This window comes from Trichoderma reesei (assembly GCF_000167675.1).
Source record: "Trichoderma reesei QM6a unplaced genomic scaffold TRIREscaffold_15, whole genome shotgun sequence".
NCBI classification, from domain to species: Eukaryota; Fungi; Ascomycota; class Sordariomycetes; order Hypocreales; family Hypocreaceae; genus Trichoderma; species Trichoderma reesei.
The window spans coordinates 418,684-440,906 of NW_006711162.1; the positions used below are offsets into that span (position 1 = coordinate 418,684).

The following is a 22,223-nucleotide window of genomic DNA, read 5'->3' on the forward strand; positions in this document are numbered from 1 at the left end:
AGCAGCCCTCGGCTATACTGCATGTTCTCTGCCCTGAGAGACCAGTACCTACACAATGCATGGGCACTCCCTGAACGCCAACTGGCTGACGGGAGTCTTCCCCAGCAGGCTGCAGGGGGGGATGAGCCGCTCCAGCTGTCAGGCACCCGCTGCTAGAGCCCAGATGGCGCCAAATCCAGGGTCCAGCTTCACCAGGCTATCGGACGGGCTGGCTCTGCCCCCCTGCCATCTGCCATCCATCAACCGCCCACATCTTCTCTCTCTCTCTGTTCCCCCACCATCTCTCTCTCTCTCTCTCCGTCTGGACTTGTCCCCTGCTCTCTACCCAGGCTACACACCGTCGTTGGACCCCTGGACTGCTGTCATTTCCAGTCGAGCACGCGCAGAGCGAGATCGGGCTCGTGCTGCCCCGGCTTTGCATTTCCAGCTCGTGCAGCCTGCTGAGAACCACCGCTGTCCAGGTCGTACCGACGGCTACACTTTCAATATTACCAGCCTCAGCGAGCCGCGTCTCCACCACCCGGCAGTCATGGCAAAAGATGCTGAGCTGGAGGCAAGGAAGATAAGAACACTGAAAAAATGGCAGAGATATGGGCCCTGGCAATTCCGAGTATTGGCGGCCTGATGGCTGCTGGTTGCCATCTACCAGCTTGGCATCGTGACGCATTCTCCTGCCGTCCTGGAGTCCAGAAGCAAGAACTCGGTGTTTGGTTCTCTGACTCTTTAAAAAGAGCGAGGCTCCCCTGCTTTTACTCGGTGTAAGCCATCTCCATCTCACCTAGAACCTGGACACTTGCAGCCATGAGACTGGCCGCGCTGCTCCTGACGGCCTTTGCTGGCCTGGCCAATGGCCTCGCCTCGACTGACACCATCACCTGGGGTGGTGACAACTCCAGAGCCGGATACCAGACGTAATGCGCGCCCCATCATATATATGCACAGCAACTGCTTCATGGCGACTAACCGTGGACAGGAACCATAACATGGACCCCTCTGTCGTCGGGAGCTCCTCGTTTGGCCAGTTGTTCCAGACCAAGCTTCCTGGCTTCTATGCCGACGCTGCTGAGCAAATCTTCTCTCAGCCTCTCGTCTACACCCCCAGCAGCGGCACAAAGCAGTATGTCTACGTGGCCACCACGCAGAACAATGTGTACAAACTCGATGCCAAGACGGGCGAGATCATTGCCTCGAGAAGTCTTCACATCCCATTCCTGGCTGCAGACCTCGATGGATGCGTTGACATCAACCCCAGCATTGGAATCACGGCCACCGGTGTCATCGACCCTGATACAGACACTCTCTACTACACCGCCAAGACATATGCCGACCAAAGCAAGCTTAACATACCGCAAGGCCGCGATGCTGGCAGATACTATATCCACGCCCTGGACGCCAATGATCTTACCGAGAAGCCCAACTTCCCCGTTCCCATCGATGGAGTCATTGCCCGCAACAACAATGTGCGCATGTTCACCGGCGGCATCCACCTCCAGCGAACGGCACTGCTTCACACCGGCCAGTACATCTATGCTGGGTTTGCTTCGCACTGCGTCCAGTACAACTTTACCGGCTGGATCATCGGCTGGGACAAGGCCACTGGTAAGATAGTCGAGCACTATGCCATGGAGGGCAAAGGCATCCCCAACGACGTCAAGGGCGCCGGCCTCTGGATGTCTGGCGGAGGCATTGCTTCTGATGATGCTGGTTCCATCTGGTACGCTACAGGCAACGGCTACGCGTCTCAGCTGGCCAATGTCCCCGTCAAGGGATTCAACCCGCCCACTTCGCTGGAAGAGGCTGCCGTGCATATGACAATCAACAGTGATGGCTCTCTGAACCTGGTTGACTTCTTCATGCCTTGGGAGAAGCAGGCCTTGGACGGTGCCGACAAGGACCTCGGGACGAGCCCTCTCGAGATTCTCCCCAGTGAATTTGCCTGCGGAGACGTCAAGCGCATCGGCGTCGTCACTGGCAAAAGCGGCAAAACCTACTGGCTCAACTTGGATAACCTGGGTGGCTACAGAAACGGGCCCAACAACCTGGATGATGCTATCCAGACCTACCAGAATGACAACTCGGTCTACGCCGGTGCCGGAGTCTACCCCCTCGAGGGCGGCTACATCTACATCAACGTGATCCAGCACCCTTCCAACGTCTTCAAGTTTTCTTGTACCAACGGCGTTCCGTCGTTTACCAAAGTTGCCACGACTCCTGAGACGAATGCGTACGTCCTCGGCGTCAGCCATGGTACCACCACATCCCTCAACGGCCAGCCCGGCACTGGCCTTCTCTGGGTGACTGACGTCCAAGGCTTGAACTTGCGCATCTACGACGCTGTCCCCAAGGATGGCGTGCTCAACATGATCAACTCGTTCAACATTCCTGGCGTCATGAAGTTTACCCGGCCCGTATTCGGAGACGGCATCGTGTACGTTGGCACCAACCAGGGGCAATTCTATGCCTTTGGCTCTCCTGTAAAATCGCCCCTCAACTGCACTTCGCCGGTTGCCTTTGGTAATGTCAACCTCAGAACGTCCAGCGACTCTCAAGAGGTGAAATGTACGGCTCTGATTGATGTCCGCGTTACGGGCATCGCACTCGACTCGACCAAGGACTACAAGATTTCTGGCATTCCTACGACACCTCTCGAACTGACCGAGGGCGATTATTTCACCCTCCAGGCCAAGTTCACCCCCACCGCTGTTGGACTCATCTCAAACGACATTGTCGTCAACACGACGAATGGTGTTGCTGGCTTCAGCTCCAATACCCACGCTCGACTGACTGGAACCGGCCAAAGCCCAGGCGCTCTCTTGTCTGTCGCCCCAACAACGATTACGTTTCAGGGTGTGGTTACTGGGGAGAATCCAGATGGCGTCGCGGAGACCCTGATTCTCAACAACCTCGGGAACGAGCCCCTGGCCATCCAGAGCATTCTGTATTCATCCACCAGTGGACGTGGCCCTTGGGAAACATGGAATGGCCCGGGAAATCTGACAGTTGGCAAGTTTGTCTTCCAAAAGATTCCTTCCTCTCTTGGTCCCAAGGACAGCACCGCCATTCAGATCCAATTCGATGGCTCTAACGGAGGCACCTTTTCTGCCTTTGTCACCTTTGTCTCCAACGGCGGCAACCAGACGGTCTCGATTGCAGGCTCTTCCGGCCCTGCTGCCGTTGCACTGCTCGAGTTCCAGCGCCCTGATGGATCTGGCTGGACAAAGTATGTCAACGGCACTCCATTTACCTTTGGCAATGTGACTGAGAACAACGGCCGTTCCCTCAAGTTCCGCATTACCAACGCCGCACCTGAGGGAGGCGTCAATCTTTCTCTCACTGTCTCCAAGCCCCCCTTTGGTGCTACCGGTCTTGTCAGAGCCCTTAACCAGATTGACCTGGCAGAGGGCACGTCACTGGCTCCAGGAGAGAGCGCGAATGCGACACTCAGTTGCACTGTTCCCAAGTCCCAGTGGAACGTCGACCCTTACAATGGCACTGCGCAGTGGACTCTGAACACCAACGATCCGAGCCTGGGAAAGCAATTCGTCCAATTCTTTTGTCGAGCCGTGTCAGAGCAGGCTCCTCCTCTGCTGCCTGACGGTGACCAGGGACGTTATCGATATGTTGGATGCTTCAAGGAGGACAATCCCGGCCGCCAGCTCTCCGAGCAGCTATACGGAGCGGATGACAACACCAATGCCATGTGTATCTCTGCTTGCGCCGAGAAGAAGTATGCCTACTGCGGTACTCAGTATCATACCGAGTGCTGGGGCGGCAACACCATTCCCAGCCTCCAGGTTGACGACTCCAACTGCAACTACTACTGCGGCGGAGATATCAACCAGGTGTGCGGTGGGAACGGTGACGGCGCTGCGGCCTACATTTCACTGTTTGCTGATTCTCTTCAGCCCGATGATGGATCGACCTCCCCCCCTTCATCCGGTGGTCCTGTTGTTAACCCCGGCGTTGATGGTTATGCAAGCATTGGATGCTATACCGAAGCCACTGAGGCGCGTGCTCTCCCCAACTGGGCGGGCACCGATGAGCAGACCGTGGCAGAGTGTGTTGGCGCTTGCAAAGCTGGTCACTATGTATATGCGGGCATTGAATACGGCGGAGAGGTAGGTTCCAAAAGAATAATGTCTCAAGTCGAGGTGGTGACAATTGCTGACCTGAGTTGCAGTGCTGGTGTGGCGACTCATTCAACGATGGCTCAGTTCCTGCTCCCATCTCGGAGTGTGGAATGACTTGCAACGACAACTCGACCGAGTACTGCGGAGGCCCGAACCGTCTCAACGTCTACAAGCTTGATATCACTGTCATTTCTACGACTGCGTCCACCTCTGTTGGTAGAGCCACCACGACTGCTCCCCAGAGTGAGACTGAGACGATAACTGCTACCACTACGGCACTTGACACCACCACGGCCACTTCTCCCACAGCCGTTGCTTCCAGCAGCCCAACTCCTACCGGCCCTGTTGTCAACCCCGGGCAGCATGGTTATTCAAGCATTGGGTGCTACACCGAAGCTACGGACGCTCGTGCTCTCGCCAACTACGTCGAGACGGATGATAAGACGGTTGGTGACTGCCTGGGGGCGTGTAGCACATATCAATATGTCTATGCCGGCCTCGAGTATGGCGGAGAGTGCTGGTGTGGTGATTCCCTCGGCAAGGGATCCATTCCCGCATCGATCGAGGACTGCAGCATGACTTGCAACGGCAACTCGACCGAGTTTTGCGGTGGCCCGAATCGACTCAACGTTTACAAACTGACCAGGTTGCCCATGTCCACGACTACGATATCTTCAGCTGCAACTTCGGCCCCCTCGGTCCCGACGCCGACTGGCCCAGCCATCAAGCAGCATGTCAGAGACTATAGCTTCCAGGGGTGCTTCGAGGAGCCGGTGGATGCCCGGGCCATTATTGAGCAAATGTATGCGGATGATTCAATGTCGCTCGAGGCTTGCGCCGACTTCTGCAAGGGGTACACTTACTTTGGCACCGAGTACGGCCGAGAGTGCTACTGTGGCAACGTTTTGAATGAGGGCAGCAAGAAGGCAGCTAACCAGGATGACTGCTCGTTCCCCTGTGCTGGCAACGATAAGGAGTTGTGCGGCGCTGGATCTCGGCTCGAGCTGTACAAGGTCCAGAAGAACGCCACAACCTCGTCTTCGCCTTCCAGCTCGGCGACGACGACCCCCGTCGAAGGCACCGCGTCAAAATCATCGGCGGCGCCTACGCCTACACCTACAGGGCCCGTCATCTGGCAGGGCAACAAGAACTTTACCTATTACGGCTGTCTGTCGGAACCTTCGGCGGGCAAGCTGATGGACAACCAGGCGTATAACAACGACACCGCGATGACGCCCCAGATGTGCCTGTTGCACTGCTCAGAGTACAAGTACGCGGGCGTTGAATATGGGCAGGAGTGCTGGTGCGGCGATTCGCTGAATCTTGCCGGCTGGGAGGGTGCTGTGCCAGGCAAGAACGTGACGGGTTCTGAGTGCGACGTTGTGTGTCCTGGGAACTTGACAGAGTACTGTGGTGCTGGGAATCGGCTGCAGCTGTATGTCAAGAGGACGGAGTTTGAGGTCCGGTAGACGAGGATTTGGGGGGTAGACTTGCGAGGTGCGTGAAACGGGGTTGGTGATTTGAATATAGGGAACAGTATGTTTTATTCTGGGTAATATTATGGTGTTATAGAACTTGCTTACAACGGTGGAACCGATCTCTTGTAGATTCAATAAGTATATGTATGTTCAAGCAGAGTTAATCATTATGACAATGCTCTTTTTATACGGACGCTATCTCGTAGACACCTGGGTGACATCGTTGTGAGCTTCCTCTTGGGCGGCTTCATACATTCCCCTTCAAATCGACCATCTCTCCCTCTGTCGAAACATAGCACAATATGTCTGAGCATCCTCCTCATACAATCTGATCACTCAACCCTGTTCCCATCCAAATATATCTCCACCTTTTCATTATAAAACGAAATCAGTCCCGCAACCGCCGCACTCTCATGCAGCGTCGCCCGATAATACCAAACCACATCCTTGTACTCCCTTCCATCGTCCAGCACGACGTCGTAGTACTCGGCCGTGCCCTTGTACGGACAGTACGTCGTCGTCGTGCTCGGGCGGAGGAGGGCCGGGTCGACGACGGAGGCGAGCGGGAGGTAGTACCGGACGCGGAGGCCCGTCTCGTGGAGGTGCTGCGCGTGGGGGGACTTTGCGACGGTCTTGCCGGCGATGCGGACCTCGATGGGGCGGGTGGAGGGGAGAATGTCGATGCGCTTGAAGGGGTCTTTTGGGTGGCCGTAGATGGGGAGGTCTTCTTCCAGCCAGGAGTCTTTTGGAGGGGGGAGGGCGTCAGTAGGTAGATATATATATATATATGATATGATACCTACCTAGGTATGTTTATAAGGACAGGGTGATGGAAGGGGCGAAACTGACCCATTGCTGAGAATTCGAGCCTTACCAGGCCGGCCAGGACTCCCCAGCTGGTGTCATTGTCGAATCGAAGCACACGATCCGTCGACTTGGCTTCGATGCCGGGCTTTTCCGCGACGGTGAGGGTGGCGAGGGCTTCGTTTGTGAGGGAGGCGGCTTGGATGTCAGAGGCAGGGATGTAGTACTGGGGATACCATTCGTGCTCCCAGACGAGGACGGCGCGGGTGGTGTCGACGATGAGGGTCTTGTTGAAGATGATGCGGATGCGGCGGGCGGTGGGGAGGGTTTTGTGAGGGCCGGAGGTGCGGAGGCGGGCGAGGAGGGCGGAGAGGCTGTTTGCATGGTTAGTTGGCGATGCAGTGATGTGATTCTTCTTTGGTATTGTGGTGGTGATGTGAGTGGTGAGTGTGTGAGATGAGATGTGAGGTGAGTGTGTGAGTGAGTAGTGACATACTCCTTTCCTTCGTTTCCTGTAGCCATTGTGATGACAGATGTATTATCTACTGGTCCTACTTGGAATGGTATATTTCCTGCATGGGAAGCGTCAATGGCGATGAACTGTTCAAGAATTCAACAGCGCTATGAAGCACAAGAATAGGAAATCAAGTTGGTTTTATAAAGCAAGCCAACTCAGTAGTTCTGACATCTGGTTTGTAAGTCTGCCGCAGTTGAGCATCAAAGTGCGAGACCCCGCAAGCTCGCTATACGGAGGCGCATGACGCAATGGGTAGAGGGGGGACGGGCAACGTGATTTGGAAGCAGATTTGAAATGGCTGCAAGCAGCTTCGACAGATACGTTGTCTGGGTATGTAAAGGTCAAGAGCATGTGTAGCTTCATACTGATATATAGGTTTAGGGGCGACTACGTCTTGATAGTGGACTTGACCTGTTCTGTATGCCTGGAGACGCAAATGTTGGAATCAATCAACTACCTTGGCTAAAGAGGTTCGTGATGGCGACAATCAAGATATACAGTCTCGGTGTTTACTCTATCATAGCTGTGATACCTTGAAGAGTCTGTTAGACTAGGTAGGGTTAATCTTCCAACGAGATGCATCGAGCTTCTGCAGTAGTAAAACAATGGTCGCCGTGTTGATGCCGCAGATACTGGGCGTGACTCGAGGTGGTAAAATCTCCCTGACAGTGAGTGGCTCAAGGCTCGGCTCAGCGTCTCTTTTTGCCACATTTGGAGAGAAGCTGCGTATTAGCTGTGCAGCGCCATCTCCCGCGCTGCTGAACGACATTTGGAATCATTGGATGCGTTTGTCAAGACAGTCTTTTTCTAGTACTAGGTAGGCTCAAGTTGCTCTGCTGTGGAAGTGCTTAAAGAGAAAGGTAAACAGTCGGAACTGAATATCCTCCGGATGCCGCAGCTCCAGTTCTTCTCCAGCTGTCCCACCGTTTTGTTATGTCCCTGCAGTTCCCACCTCTGTCGGCACAATGGAACAAGAACAACGGCAGATTGATAACCACGGCTCTTCTGTCTCGCTATGCTTCTGGAACGCAAAGCAACAAACAAGCTTGACTACAGCTTCGTCCAGGGCACGCAAGATCCCATCTAGAGCCGAGGCAAGCTGGGCCGAAGCCACCCGCCCCCCCAAATCTCGACGATTCCCTGCCGAGCATCGCATCGACCCCAAGGACCAGATTAGCGCGGCTAAAGGCTTTCGAAATCGTGTTACGCATCCAAATGACAACAGCCGGCAGATTGTGCTATGCCTATTTCCGCCCAGATGGAGCTCAACAAATGACGGGCGATCCGCCAATGCGGAGATCTGGAAAGGTCAGCCAAAGCAGGGCACTGGACTTGGTGGTCTTGTTGACGATGCCCTGGCTAATCATGATACATACAGCTAGTACAGTGACCATTATACTGTCCTGTCCTCTACAGGGCTAGGTAATCAGGGCATTGCTGCGGTTGTTGCCGTGGATCTGTGCCGCATCTGACGCATGTTTCCGTACCTATATACAGTATGTATGGACGAGGAGCGTGGAGTTGTCGAGTTCCCGCAACTCGGCAAACCCAAGACAAATGAGCCGTCTCCATTCGCCCATCACAGCAGCTACAACGTACTAGTTTGCCCTGAGCTCTTGTTTGTCTCAAGTTGTCTGTATTCTCAACTCTCATAATACTACATCCACAACCACAACTCAACACAGCACAATGAGGCCTTCCACAACACTGAGAGCCGGCCGGCTGGCCCAGTCCCTCTCACGACCCCTTCGCCAGTCCCCCGCCGTCGTCCGCATCAACAGCCGCGCCCACAGCACCGCCGTCGACACGCCCATCAGCTATGCGGCTGCCCCTCCCCCTCCCCCTCCCCCGCAGCAGCAGCAGCAGCAGCAGAGGTCGGGCCTGGATGGCAAGAAGCTGATGGCCGAGGCCGTGGCCGCGACGAAGCCGCGCAACAACTGGACCAGGGAGGAGATTGCCGCCATCTACTACCAGCCTCTGCTGGAGCTGACGTACCAATCGGTATGATGACTTATATATCGATCTCACGTCGACGTGATGACACAAGCGAATCGAGGCTGACATATGACATGTGTTGTCCAACTATATCTAGGGCTCCCTGCACCGCCGCTTCCACGCCCCCGGCGAGGTCCAGCTATGCACCCTCATGAACATCAAGACGGGCGGCTGCTCCGAGGACTGCTCCTACTGCGCCCAGTCGTCGCGCTACTCCAAGGACACAGGCCTCGAGGCCAAGAAGATGGAGTCGGTCGAGTCCGTGCTGGAAGCCGCGCGCCAGGCCGCCGCCAACGGCAGCACGCGCTTCTGCATGGGCGCCGCCTGGCGCGACATGCGCGGCCGCAAGTCGGGCCTCAAGAACATTGTCGAGATGATCAAGGGCGTCAAGGCGCTGGGCATGGAGGCGTGCGTGACGCTGGGCATGATTGACGCCGAGCAGGCGCGCCAGCTCAAGGACGCCGGCCTGACGGCGTACAACCACAACGTCGACACCAGCCGCGAGTTCTACCCGTCCGTCATCTCGACCCGCTCGTACGACGAGCGGCTGGCGACGCTGGGCCACGTCCGCGACGCGGGCATCAACGTCTGCTCAGGGGGCATCCTCGGCCTGGGCGAGTCCTCCGAGGACCGCGTCGGGCTGCTGCACACCGTCTCGACGCTGCCCAAGCACCCGGAGAGCTTCCCCGTCAACGCCCTGGTCCCCATCAAGGGCACGCCGCTGGGCGACCGCGAGCCCATTGCCTTTACCAGCATGCTGCGCACCATTGCCACGGCCCGCCTGCTGATGCCGGCCACCATCATCCGCATTGCCGCCGGCCGCAAGACCATGTCGGAGGAGAAGCAGGCGCTATGCTTCATGGCTGGCGCGAATGCCATCTTCACCGGCGAGAAGATGCTGACGACGGAGTGCAATGGCTGGGACGAGGACAGTGCCATGTTTGGGCGGTGGGGGCTGGAGCCGATGAAGAGCTTTGACAAGAAGCCTGTGGAGGCGTAGGAGCGGTTTATAGAAGCTAGATGAGCGTTTGATTGATATGCAATGAATGGTTTTTACAAGAAAGTAAATGATGGTCAAGATATACAAAAAGGGGGGGGGGGGGGGGCACGAAAAGATGGTACAACAGCACTATGAATGAATATACAACAGACGTCAGCGATTGCATTGATGCATTTCCGTTTTCTCATCATGTATCATTACAATCTACTCTTTACGGCTTTTACCACCCACTGCTCTACTGCTCTACACAATCCCTCCACCTCCTCCACGCTGTTCCCAGCGTGCAAACACACCCTCACCCGATCCTGCCCCATCGGCACCGTAGGCGCCACAATCGGCCTCACCGTGAACCCCCTGTCCTGGCAATACTGCGCCAGACTCCGCGCCTTGTTTGTAAACAGCGGCAGGATGGGCGACTGCGGCACCTCGGGGTTGATGCGGAAGAGCTCCGGCGAGGGAGCATGCCGTTTGATAGTGTCTGCGAGGAGGCTGTGCATGTGGTGAATCAGGGAGTACAGCTTCTTGATGAGAGGATCTGCATGGCCGCTGGCGAGGAAGTTGTAGGTCGTGCGGATGCTGGCGAGGGAGGGAAAGGACATTGCTGTTGTGTAGATGAAGCTGCGGGCGTAGTTGATGAGGTAGTTTCTTGCGGTTGACGAGCAGAGGACGATGGCTGTTTTACTTTCAGGTCAGCAGAGTTCGCAACAGGGTTTTCCCCCTAGAGAAGAAAAAAGATATAATAAACCACTCCAGAGAAGATGTAAGGGAGGGGGAAGGGGAAACCCACCACCGGAACATCCCATGGCCTTGCCAAAGGTATGTACGCGCGCCCATATCCTGTCTTGCAGACCAAGCTGACAGACAAGACCTCTTCCTTGGGGGCCGAGGATCCCTGTTGAATGCGCTTCGTCGACGATGATGTAGCCGTTGCCCTGGGGAAGCCTCTTTTCGACGCATTCGGCAATGTGCTTGAGGGGAGCCGCGTCTCCGTCCATGCTGTAGATTCCCTCGACGGCGATGAAGATGTTTGTCCTGCCGCTCTTGACAGCTTCTCCTTGTGGACCTTTTGTCAAGCTCTGCAGCAGAGCGTCTAAGCTTGGGTATTTCAGATTGCTTTCTCCTCTTTCGGAGACTGATGAGGACTCAGCATCGTATACCCTGTTATGCGCAAAGGGGATCCTTTGCGCCCTGCTCAACCGCATTCCATCGTGGACGCTCGCATGGATCAATTCATCGTACACGATAACGTCTCCCCTTTGCGGCACACAGGCGAATAGCCCCGTGTTGGCTTCAAACCCGGAATTAAACAGCAATCCCGCCTCTGCGCCGTGAAAGTCTGCGATTTGCCGTTCCAGATCCTCTGCGAAGGCGGAGTTTCCGTCCAAGAGGCGGGATCCTCCTGAGCCGAGACTGTGGCCGGGTTGAGGACTGCTGCTGCTGCTGCTGCTGCTGCTGCTGCTGTCTGACTGGAGATGAGAGGTGAGGAGCGAGATGTATGCTGCTTTGACGGCGGGATGGGAGGATAGGGAGAGGTAGCTGTTGGAAGAAAAGTCGATGGAGGTTGCGGAGGGGATGGTGAGGCGGCGGAGGCGGCCCTGGGAGAGGCGGGAGGAGAGGATGGAGGAGAGGGTTCTGTCGAGGTTTGTGGGAGGCATTGGGGGGGTTTTCTTTGACTCTGATGGGTTTGGAGCTGCGGATTGGCTCTTCGAATTGGAGTTGTCTGTATAGCTTCACCAGTTTCTGCTTTTGGTGTTCACATGCAGGCAGATCACTGCATGGACGGTCCTGCAGTCAGGGATCAGCTTTCGGCCTGTATCGGCGTCGATGCAGACTCACGGCAACGGCTTCATCACATGCCGTGTCAGCATAGGTAGGTAACCGACTATCTTATCTATCTACTACTACACTTCTACCCACTTCAACTGTCATTGGTGTCGAGCTAGAGCTGCCAGTCCACAGCTCCAAGGAACCGTTCAACTAAAGCCCACTTGTCCCCGGTTAGGGCAAAGGCAAGGAGCCGTCCGCGGACATGCGAGACAGAATGTTGAATCGAGCTGGAGTATGTACTACTAATCCAGCAAAAAAGCCGTTGCTAGTTTTGATGAGGCATTTCGACTCTCAGATGCCGTAAGCCGTGATGATGGTAATAATACTACTGTACCGTATGTACTGTAGAATCTCTTGCTTTGTCTTCTAAACCGGGCTCATTCAAGACTCCACTTGGGATGGATGAACGGAGATCGGCAGGGAACAACCCCCAACAAAAGACAAAGCAGATTTGTTAGTAGTAGTGAGATCAGAGGGCAGATTGATGTGCTCAGCAAGAGAGAGAAAGCCGAACGGGATCTTGCAAGACGGCTATTACTGTATATCGAGGTTATCCGCTACTATTACCCTTTTGAGCGCCATCCACTCGTTCTGTTCCTTGTTTCGGCCCCCCCCAAAGGCTTCAAGCTTCTTTGAGCCGAGCCACTTGAAGCATCAACATATCCTTCATCAACTCTCTGTCAGACGTTCAACTTTGGTTCAGCTCGATTCAATCTCGTGGTCTGTTCGAAGCAATGCCGCAGCCGCCGCCGCCGCTCGCATCGCCGCTCTGGCGCTCCCTCCGCGCGTACCAAATCTTCGGCGCCAACACAGAGGTCGGCAAGACGGTCTTTTCGACGCTGCTGGCCAAGGCGGCTGCCAGACGGAGTCCCGGCGCAGTGGCGTTTCTGAAGCCCGTGTCGACGGGGCCGGATAGTGAAGCTGATGATCGGTGTATGTAGCTGGTCTTTTTTCTTTTGGTCTGATGGAGAGGGCTGAGTTTCGTAGAATTTGTATTGACGTATTGAGTTACCTAGATGATATGGAATATATATAAGCCTTTGCTTGAGGCGTGATAGAACGTTTGATTGACCATGAGAACGAATGTGTAGTCACATTACAAGGTTTGCTCCGGACGTCTCCAACAAGACTCTGTTTCAGTATAAGATTCCAGTCAGCCCACATATTGCAGCTCGCCTCTCCAACAGGGTATGTGTGTGTCGCTCACTCACTCTATCTCACCCTTCTCAACTTACTCAATGCCCAAACTCTCCATTCTCACCATGCCATAGACAATCCCCTCCAATGAGGCCCTCCTCTTTCAAACCCGCGACTACGCAGCCCAATGCGCAAACATTGGCCGCAAATGGCTCTTTGTCGAAACGGCCGGCGGCGTTCACTCGCCCGGTCCCTCGGGCACAACCCAGGCTGACATGTACGCGCCCCTTCGACTGCCGGTGGTGCTCGTCGGCGATTCACGCCTTGGAGGCATCTCGCAGACCATCTCGGCGTTTGAGTCGCTTCGGGTGAGGGGCTATGATGTCGAGTCGGTGTTGTTGTTCAAGGAGGACAAGTATCAAAACTATGAGTACTTGGCAGAGTATTTCGCGGAGCATCATGATGTGCCCGTCGCTGGCGTTATCGAACCGCCCGAGAGAAGATCTAGTCTTGAGGAGGACGTCAGAGTCATGTCGCAGTATTACGAGGAGCAGTCTCAGCACAAGGACACGAGCGGCGTCATTTCTCACCTGGAGAGCCGTCACGAGCAGCGCATCGACCAACTCAACTCCATGGCCACCGAGGCTCTGCGTAACATCTGGTACCCCTTTACGCAGCAGAGCCTCCTCTCCCCCAAGGACATTAATGTCATTGATTCCGCCCACGGTGACTACTTCCAGACATTGACGCCTTCTTCCGCGACGCCCTCACAGTCGGACAGCAGCAGCAGCAGCAGCAGCAGCAACCTCCTCCGGGCTTCCTTCGACGGCTCTGCCTCATGGTGGACGCAAGGCCTCGGCCACGCCAACCCCAAGCTGACCCTCGCAGCCGCCTACGCCGCCGGCCGCTACGGCCACGTCATGTTCGCCAGCGGAATCCATCGTCCCGCAGCAGAGTTGTCCTCGACCCTCCTCAAGGGCATGCAAAACCCGCGACTCACCCGCGTCTTCTTCTCCGACAACGGCAGCACGGGCATCGAAGTCGCTCTCAAGATGGGCCTCCGGGCGGCCAAGCTCCGATATGGATGGTCAGCTGAAGAAAAGCTCGGTGTCGTTGGCCTCAAGGGCTCGTACCACGGCGATACCATTGGCGCCATGGACTGTTCGGAGCCCAGTGGGTACAACGAAAAGGTCGAGTGGTATGACGGCAAGGGGCATTGGTTCGACTATCCGACTGTGTTGTGCGTTGACGGCAAGTGGCGTGTGAATGTGCCTCGGGAGCTGAGAGAGGCTCTGGGCGAGGATGCGGATTTCGGGTCGCTGTCGGACATTTTTGACGTTCAGGGGAGGGAGCAGAAGGGCCATCACGTTCGCTATGAGGCCTTTATCCGCGAGACGCTGGAGAGACTGCAGAAGCAGGGCCGCAGGTTTGGCTCCGTCATTGTCGAACCGGTCGTTCTCGGTGCCGGAGGCATGGCGTTGGTGTGAGTACTCCTCTGCCAGTGTAACAAGATGTTAAAAACCGTCACTAACATGCTCTCCAGGGACCCCCTCTTCCAGCGCGCCCTCGTCAATGTCGTGCGCAAATCGCCAGACCTCTTCCGCAAGCCAAACACGTCTTTCGAGTCTCCCAGCAGTCCCACCGCATGGACCGGTCTCCCCATCATCTTTGACGAAGTCTTCACGGGTCTCTACCGTCTCGGCCGCTTCTCGTCGTCTTCTTTCCTCGAGACACATGCCGACATTTCTGTCCATGCGAAGCTTTTGACAGGGGGGCTTGTCCCGCTCTGCACGACGCTGGCTTCGGAGAACATCTTCCAGACGTTTAGCTCTCAGGACAAGACGGACGCGCTGCTGCATGGGCACAGCTACACAGCTCATCCCGTGGGCTGCCAGGTCGCTCTGGAGTCAGTCAAGGAGATGCTAAAGATGGACCACGGCGGATCCTGGAACTGGGCCAAGTCGCAAGGCTGGACAACGACCTCTGGCGATTCTGTAGCCAGTGAACAGCCTGCAGCTGACGTCTGGTCAACCTGGCCTCGAGATCTAGTAGAAGATCTCTCTCGTCAAACCGATCGCGTCGCGGGGATCTGGGCGCTGGGCAGCGTTCTCGCCATCCACTTGAAGGACGCTTCAGGCACGGGATACTTTAGCGATGCGGCGCAGAGTGTCCGGGATGGGCTTATCGCGGGCGATGCGGAGGGCGTCAACGGGCCGTGGAATGTGCATTGCCGGGTCCTTGGCAATGTGCTGTATCTGATGGCGGGACAGAAGACGACGGAGGAGAGCGTTGCGCGGATCGGCTCGTTGCTGCGGGAGAGGTTGAAGGAGTGACGTTTGGTGGAGTGTGTTCAGATTGAGGTGGCTGGTTTTACTGTCAAAGAAGAAAGCACAGGAGAACAAGAGCTGAGATGATGAACTAGGCATTGATAGTATTACTCTCCAAGTTCATTCAAAGCGCCGTTGTTCCTTTACTGTTGATGATTCTAGCAGTTTTGATCTGCCATTCTGCTCCAGCTGTTCTGAAGTCCGAGTCAATGTTGAACCTGTACGAAGATGTTCTCCCCTCTGTTCACCATCTTTCGCCTCTTGGGGGCATGGTCTTGAAAAACTTCAATGTTCACTACACATCAATGCAACAAGCACTTCTTTGTCCCTCAAGCCGTGGTCGCCTCAACTTCCAGAAACGACGCCTCACAATGTTGCTTTCAAAGGGTACGCCTACCTATTCAAAGACTGTCCACGTCTTGAATCTTCACAATAGAAGTGACAGCAAAAATTGAAAACTTGCCAATGATCTGTTGTCCAGCAGTTCAGAGCAATTCACTTGGGCGAATCGACAGGCTGTTCAACGAGAACACGTCGACTGGGCACAACCTGCCAGGTGGCAGCCGGCCAAGGATCGAGCTCACCTTTTCTCTTGATAAGAAGTTGCAGCTGTCCACCTCAATTTCTGATTTTCCTCAACACCTTCTCTCAATTCAATCCCTCTACATCTTCAACCATCCACAGCGAGCTTGGCAGCAGACCAAAAAGCAGCAGCAACAGCAGCAGCAGCAGCAGCAGCAACGTCAAGAGTAAGTAACTCTTCCCCCTTTGGAACTCATCATGGGCCCTCCAGAAGCACATGCCCCGAAATCCCCCCAAGGCATCACAGGGTACGAGAAGCCATCATTTCTCAGCTGTTGTGTCGAGCTTCAGGGGAGTGGCAGATCCTCGCCGTCCTTCGTCCCATGCAGTCTGAAGCGCCTGTCTCGAGACGAAACTCTCAAGTCGCTGTTGGTCGAGGGGCCCAACTGTCCCCGTACAAATGCTTCACGATCATTGTCCAGGATAGCAATATACATAGACACAAACAGAAGCTGACCTACCCGTCAAACCAACAGAGATTTAGAACCACAGACATGGTACCCCACTACTTGCTGCGAAAATTTGCCGCCGAATGCGTCAGAGATGCACAACGGCGAGAGAGGTTGTATGTGAACATTGAAACCTGCTGCAGTCTGGGGACAGATGGCTGACTCAAAAGTACATGTAGGCGCCACCAAGCTCTGGCCCAGGCAGCCGGCGAAAGCCTCCCCGCAGATGTGGCCAGCTCGTCTTCCAGAGCAAAGCCTACAAGCGTCGGGAAGGAGAAGAAGAAGTCATCGGGTGATGGTGACGTCCGCGAAGCCTCTTCCGCGCGGGGGTTGGTGGCTCGAAGCCTCAAGGGTACACACATGCCCCCTCCCCCGGACTGGCAGCCGGACAGTGGGGACGAAGAAGCTGACGATGATGATGAAGAAGAAGAAGATCCGTTTGCCGACATCTTCGAGAGTAACCCCGTCGACGAAGAAGATCCGTTTGCCGACATCTTCGAGAGTAACCTCGACGACGACGATGCTGGGGTGCGAGAGCTCAAAGACGCCATGGAGTATTTGCGTCGTGTCCTGACCGCCACGCGAGCCCGAGACGCCGCCGCCCTCCATGAAGACGCAGGCCACAATGCCAATGACGACATGAGCGTCCCAGCCAAAGACTGTGTTGTGGATGAAGAGGACGACTTTCTCCTGATCGATGTCGGCGACGGCGACGATGAGGAGATTCAAGAATTGAGAGAAGCATGCGATGATCTGCTCAATGAGCTAGACTATATCACGTTTCCGCCTGTCGATGCCCGGGACTCTTTCCGAGATGGAGAAGTGGAAGTCATGTACCTCGACGACAACGACTCTGCTGTCAACGGCACCGGCGCGGCGTCCTCATCCGCCCGTGCCCGATCGAACAAGAGGAGACGTGAGGTTGCCCAGGCATGTGGAGATCTTTTCAAGAACGTGAGTCGGCGTCTCCACCGTCTGAAGAACGGCTCCTAGACTCGGCAAGGGGGAGGGGCAGCATAGGGGATGATGCCGTCTGTTTTTGTCAAGGGCTTTGTGGTCTGTAGGATTTTGGAATCGGTTGTTGGGATGCGCGATGAGTCTAGTGTCACGGATGTTTTCTGTTTGTTTGTTTGTTTGTTTTCTTGAGGAGTGAATTGACTATTACGTTGAGCACATTGTGTGAAGATGCAAATTCTGACTCGTGAGGAAGTGGATGTGTGGTTGCATAGGACTTCTTGCAGCATTGCCACCGCTCCGTACGCTGTGCGGCCATTGAAGACATCAGATCAACTAAACAGCCAGCTAAACACTCGGCAGACTCTTGCTTGGGCTTTCGTAGACAGATGTAACAAGAATACGCCTTATGTTCCATACATCCTAGCTATTCTTTGTCATGGGAGAGTTGCAAGCCATGCCAACACGGGTCAGGATACGAGTTCTCCAGAACCGGATATACAGTAGCTTCATAATCTTTCCAGACTTGTTCTAAACCACAGGGCTACAAAGTCTCCATCAACTCAGAGTTTGCTGCCCTCTACCAGCAAAAGACCCAAGGTACTGTAAGCCAGCGGCGCCGAGGTGCGGTCAGACGCAGCCAATCAGTCGCAACCCATATCCAATGCCTCATTCCCGCCCTCCCTTACCGAAAGTCCCCCATCTTGTTGCTCTCCATCAGGAGAATCCACCCGCAACGGACCCCCCCGCGAGGGACCAGCACAAGGATACACAGACCAACCTGCAAATAGAATAACCAAACACAAGACAGGATCTAATTCATACCTACCAAGCATCAACAGCCTCAGCCCAGCATCTTTTGCCGAAGCTGATGCCGCAGCCCGTGTCCCTCGGCGCCTCGGAGCGACGCTGGCCCCAGCTTTTTGCCCCTCCCCCATGTCCGGCAGTTGGGGCTAAAATACGGCGGTTTGCTAATACTGATACTATCAGAAGCTTGTGCCTGTGTCTTCTGGTGACGAAAACTCCAGGTACTACTCGTATGTAATAAGAGGGCCAGGAGGAGATTCCATGGCCTTGGAGGCGCGGAAGCTAGAAGCCGCTCCCTGCTACCGACTGACCCTTGGCGTCTGGGGGCGACGATTGCGGGGTTGGAGGCTAGGAGGATCAATCATGATGGGGTTGGCAGTTTGATGGAGGGGGAATGCAATGAGGATGGTTAATAACATAGTATGTATGTAGGTAGGGTAGTTGTATATATAGATGGGTGATTTGTCTGCTTGTTGGTGTGGTGATGTTGCAGTCTGGTAGCAAGCGGAGTCCGAGTTGCATTTGGCCAGTCCGGTCTTACTCTTTCTGCCTTGTGTTATTAGTATCCTTGACTTCTTCCCTTCTTCCCGTCCTCCGTCCAAAGCTTGTTCTCCATCGGATCATCACGAGTCCATCCTCAGCATAATAAAGACGGGCCGCCAAATTTCGGTGGTCAGCGGCGTCGACGGCCGGAAAAAGAGGAGAACTGGGGCTAGTCAGCATCTCCAAATCTGCCTCTGCATCTGAAATCGCATAGTATCGAATCCTCGTTGAAGATTCAGTTTCTTTTCTCTCTTTTTTTTTTCTTCTTTTCCCTCTTCTCTTCTCCAGCATCGTCTGCTCGCCCATTCTTTACATGCTCGGCGGCCAAACCACCAGCAGCGGTCAATGGCGCTGATCGAATACGTCTGGTCGCCGTGGGCGATTGTCGCCCTTGCTGGCGCTCTCCTTGCCTCGTATCTCTACCAGTACTTGGTCACCTACGGCTCGCTGCGGCGCTTCCCTGCTCCCTTTCCCGCGCAGTTCTCGAACCTGTGGCTGCTGTCCGTCTGCCGGCGAGGCAATCGATACGAGACGGTCGACAAGCTGCACAAGAAGCTGGGCAAGTTTGTGCGCATCCAGCCGAACCACATTTCCGTGGCCGACGACGCGGCCATCAACCTGATCTACGGCCACTCCAATGGCTTTCTCAAGTCGTACGAACAGCCTCTCTTGCCCTTGAATCTTGCCCTTGAAGAAACTTGATATGATGTCCTGTAGATGCTGACCCCGAGCCAGCGAATTCTACGATGCCTTCGTCTCGATCCGCCGCGGCCTCTTCAACACGCGCGACCGCGCAGAGCACACGCGCAAGCGCAAGATGGTCTCGCACACCTTCTCGGCCAAGAACATCACCCAGTTTGAGCCCTACATCCACGCCAACCTCGAGCTCTTCGTCAAGCAGCTGGACCGCCTCGTCGACACCAGCCCCCACGCGGACGAAACGGGCCGCAAGGAGGCGCGCTTCGACTGCCTGCCCTGGTTCAACTACCTCGCCTTCGATGTCATTGGCGACCTCGCGTTCGGCGCCCCCTTTGGCATGCTCGAGAAGGGCGTCGACCTCGCCGAGGTGCGCGACGCCCCCGACAGCCCGCCCATCTACGCGCCGGCCATTGAGATTCTCAACCGCCGCGGCGAAGTGAGCGCCACGCTGGGCTGCTTCCCTGCGCTGAAGCCGTACGCCAAGTATCTGCCGGATCCCTTCTACAGCAACGGCCTGGCCGCCGTGCAGAACCTGGCCGGAATCGCCATTGCCTGCGTGAAGCGGCGGATCGACAACCCGCCCGAGATTGAGCGCAAGGATCTCCTCGCCCGGCTGATGGAGGGCCGTGACGAAAAGGGCCAGCCGCTGGGACGAGAGGAGCTGACGGCAGAGGCCCTGACGCAGCTCATTGCGGGCAGCGACACCACGTCCAACTCGTCCTGCGCGCTCCTCAACTACGTTGCCCGCACGCCCGGCGTCCTCGACAAGATGCAGGCCGAGCTTGACGCCGCCATCCCCAAGGAGGTCGACGTCCCGACATACGACATGGTGCGCGACCTGCCCTATCTCGCCGCCGTCATCAACGAGACCCTCCGCCACCACTCGACCTCGGGCATCGGCCTCCCGCGCCAGATCCCGCCCGACTCCCCCGGCGTCACCATCTGCGGCGAGTTCTTCACGGCCGGCACCGTCCTCAGCGTGCCCACCTACACGATCCACCACTCGACCGACATCTGGGGCCCGGACGCCGAGGAGTTCAAGCCCGAGCGGTGGCTCAGCGTGACGCAGCGGCAAAAGGACGCCTTTATCCCGTTCAGCCACGGGCCGAGGGCCTGCGTGGGCCGCAACGTGGCCGAGATGGAGATGAAGCTGATTGCGGCGACGTGGGCGAGGCGGTATGGCGCAAAGGTCCTGCAGGGGCCGATGCTGACGAGGGAGGGCTTTTTGAGGAAGCCGTTGGGCTTGGACATTGCCTTGTACAAGAGGTGATGTATGTACATGTAGATGGGACGAAGTTGGAGGTGCTGGCAGATGTACGAACTGAATGACTAGGTATATGGAGCAACGCCACATAGGTACTCTGTATGTGAAGCTGTATATGAAGCTGTATAAAAATGCAAAACCAACTCTTTTATCTCTAAAAGCACTTTGATTCACGATGGATGCCCCGTGTTAATTGTTGACTCGAGAGCCGTTGTTCAACATGCATCGTCTGCCTTTCTATTCTCACAACTTCGTTCGATACAGATAATACTCCTGATTGCCGATACTACTCTTGATCTTTGTTTCCTGTTACACCAACAACGTTTCACATAGCTTCAGTAATGTTGTTGTCCACTGGTGAAAAGAAATACTCAAAAGTGACAGCAAGTTCATGTATTACCTTTATATATACCTATTATGCAAAAACAGAGCATCAAACAAGTGGATCCAAGGTCTCACCCAAAGATCCTCAGGTCCTCTGTGGCGCAATTGGCTAGCGCGTCTGACTGTTAATCAGGAGGTTGGAAGTTCGAGCCTTCCCGGAGGAGCTCTCATAGCTTGTTTGCTTTTTGTTCCAATTTCGGTGTTTTTTTTTTTTTTCTTGTTTGTGTGTGTGTGTTCTTTCGACGTTTCTCTTCGCATCTGGCATCAATGGTGCTGTTGATGATGTTGGCGGTCATGAGAGTCAAAGAGGCCAAGAGGCAGCGCGCTTGTTCATGATTGAACTGCCGTGTATTTTCTGAGAGAATATGCGCTTTATTCTATGAGTATGGGGGAGGTATCCGGTAGTTTAAGACGTGAAGATTCAGTCAAACGGCATATCAGCCATGATTGGAGATTCGACCGCCATTGAAGGCGCAGCTGTATAAAAGAGAGTTCTTTGAAATCCTCTATAGAACCTATGTTGCTCTAGATGAGAGTCCCGTGGAAACTATCTGTCTGCAGACGCAACGTCTTGTTATTAGTGCGCTGTAGAGTTGCCGTGTCCAGTCAACAACAACGGTAACCATCAATCTCTATCTAGACGAATACCCACCAAATCCAGATAAACAGAAAATAAATAGATTTCCAATACATCAAAAGTATCTCGACTGTGTAGATCTGGCTTGAAGTTTTATTTCCACTCTTCACCTTATATGCTCCATCAAGCATGAAAATCCCCTGCCTCTGGCACTTTCCAGGGTAAACCAGCACCATCAGTACACTGTCCCTGCCGCAGCTCCATCGTCCCATCTTCAACCATTACCATGAAAACCATCAATGAGGCAATATGCATTTCGGTACATTTGAGAAAGAAACACCAAGATATCGACTCTGCTCTGGCCGAGCCCTCCCTGAAGCACATATCAAATCTACAAGGCATCTTGGCTTACAGGCACAATACTTCAGGCTTACTAACACACATTCGATTGACACGGCTTCACCACTTTTGGCAGAATCTCGTCTCCATCTGCCTCAATATTCATAGCTCCTCAAAAAGCGATTCTCATCAAACAAAAGATCAAGGAAAAGAGCACCTTGGCTGAGTGTCAATAGCCTTTCAATCAAACTACGAAGGCGTTCCTGTATGTATCGAGTCGAGGCACGAGACGCGTTGTTTGTTCTACAGGAAAGGTACGTACCCAGCACACCAACGTCAAGCTCTCTGGCAGCTCCTCCGTCCACCTTCAAGAAACGATTCTCAACACCACAAAACATCAAAAAAGGCAC

General features: G+C 54.9%; 7 protein-coding genes across 7 annotated transcripts; 5 read left to right on the top strand and 2 right to left on the bottom strand.

Annotated features, from left to right (window-relative positions):
* Positions 1-801: 801 nt before the first annotated feature.
* On the top strand, positions 802-5,754 carry TRIREDRAFT_79779 (uncharacterized protein; the record flags this gene model as incomplete). The annotated part of the gene is made up of 4 exons (XM_006966933.1): positions 802-911; positions 974-4,118; positions 4,181-5,143; positions 5,270-5,754. 4 exons carry the CDS (start codon positions 802-804, stop codon positions 5,597-5,599), a joined length of 4,548 nt encoding a protein of 1,515 aa, XP_006966995.1. The 3' UTR covers positions 5,600-5,754.
* Positions 5,755-5,940: 186 nt separating this feature from the next.
* Positions 5,941-6,934, bottom strand: TRIREDRAFT_109307 (uncharacterized protein; the record flags this gene model as incomplete). Its single annotated transcript, XM_006967030.1, has 3 exons — positions 5,941-6,411; positions 6,483-6,786; positions 6,909-6,934. 3 exons carry the CDS (start codon positions 6,932-6,934, stop codon positions 5,941-5,943), a joined length of 801 nt encoding a protein of 266 aa, XP_006967092.1.
* Positions 6,935-8,828: 1,894 nt separating this feature from the next.
* TRIREDRAFT_4767 (uncharacterized protein) lies at positions 8,829-9,924 on the top strand (the record flags this gene model as incomplete). The annotated part of the gene is made up of 2 exons (XM_006966865.1): positions 8,829-8,930; positions 9,022-9,924. The coding sequence occupies 2 exons, from the start codon at positions 8,829-8,831 to the stop codon at positions 9,922-9,924; spliced, it is 1,005 nt and encodes a 334-aa protein (XP_006966927.1).
* A 197-nt stretch (positions 9,925-10,121) lies between these two features.
* TRIREDRAFT_79782 (uncharacterized protein) lies at positions 10,122-11,620 on the bottom strand (the record flags this gene model as incomplete). Its single annotated transcript, XM_006967031.1, has 4 exons — positions 11,392-11,620; positions 11,068-11,352; positions 10,712-11,019; positions 10,122-10,597 (listed from the first exon to the last, which is right to left on the bottom strand). The coding sequence occupies exons 1-4, from the start codon at positions 11,577-11,579 to the stop codon at positions 10,122-10,124; spliced, it is 1,257 nt and encodes a 418-aa protein (XP_006967093.1). The 5' UTR covers positions 11,580-11,620.
* Positions 11,621-12,485: 865 nt separating this feature from the next.
* Positions 12,486-15,221, top strand: TRIREDRAFT_65198 (adenosylmethionine-8-amino-7-oxononanoate aminotransferase-like protein; the record flags this gene model as incomplete). Its single annotated transcript, XM_006966934.1, has 4 exons — positions 12,486-12,682; positions 12,843-12,939; positions 13,023-14,371; positions 14,432-15,221. 4 exons carry the CDS (start codon positions 12,486-12,488, stop codon positions 15,219-15,221), a joined length of 2,433 nt encoding a protein of 810 aa, XP_006966996.1.
* A 156-nt stretch (positions 15,222-15,377) lies between these two features.
* On the top strand, positions 15,378-18,157 carry TRIREDRAFT_109311 (uncharacterized protein; the record flags this gene model as incomplete). The annotated part of the gene is made up of 6 exons (XM_006966935.1): positions 15,378-15,602; positions 15,700-15,964; positions 16,009-16,362; positions 16,426-17,200; positions 17,725-17,805; positions 18,008-18,157. Coding segments are annotated over 6 exons (1,848 nt in total), but the record flags the coding sequence as incomplete, so codon positions are not given.
* A 738-nt stretch (positions 18,158-18,895) lies between these two features.
* TRIREDRAFT_65107 (uncharacterized protein) lies at positions 18,896-20,519 on the top strand (the record flags this gene model as incomplete). Its single annotated transcript, XM_006966936.1, has 2 exons — positions 18,896-19,200; positions 19,286-20,519. 2 exons carry the CDS (start codon positions 18,896-18,898, stop codon positions 20,517-20,519), a joined length of 1,539 nt encoding a protein of 512 aa, XP_006966998.1.
* Positions 20,520-22,223: the final 1,704 nt, after the last annotated feature.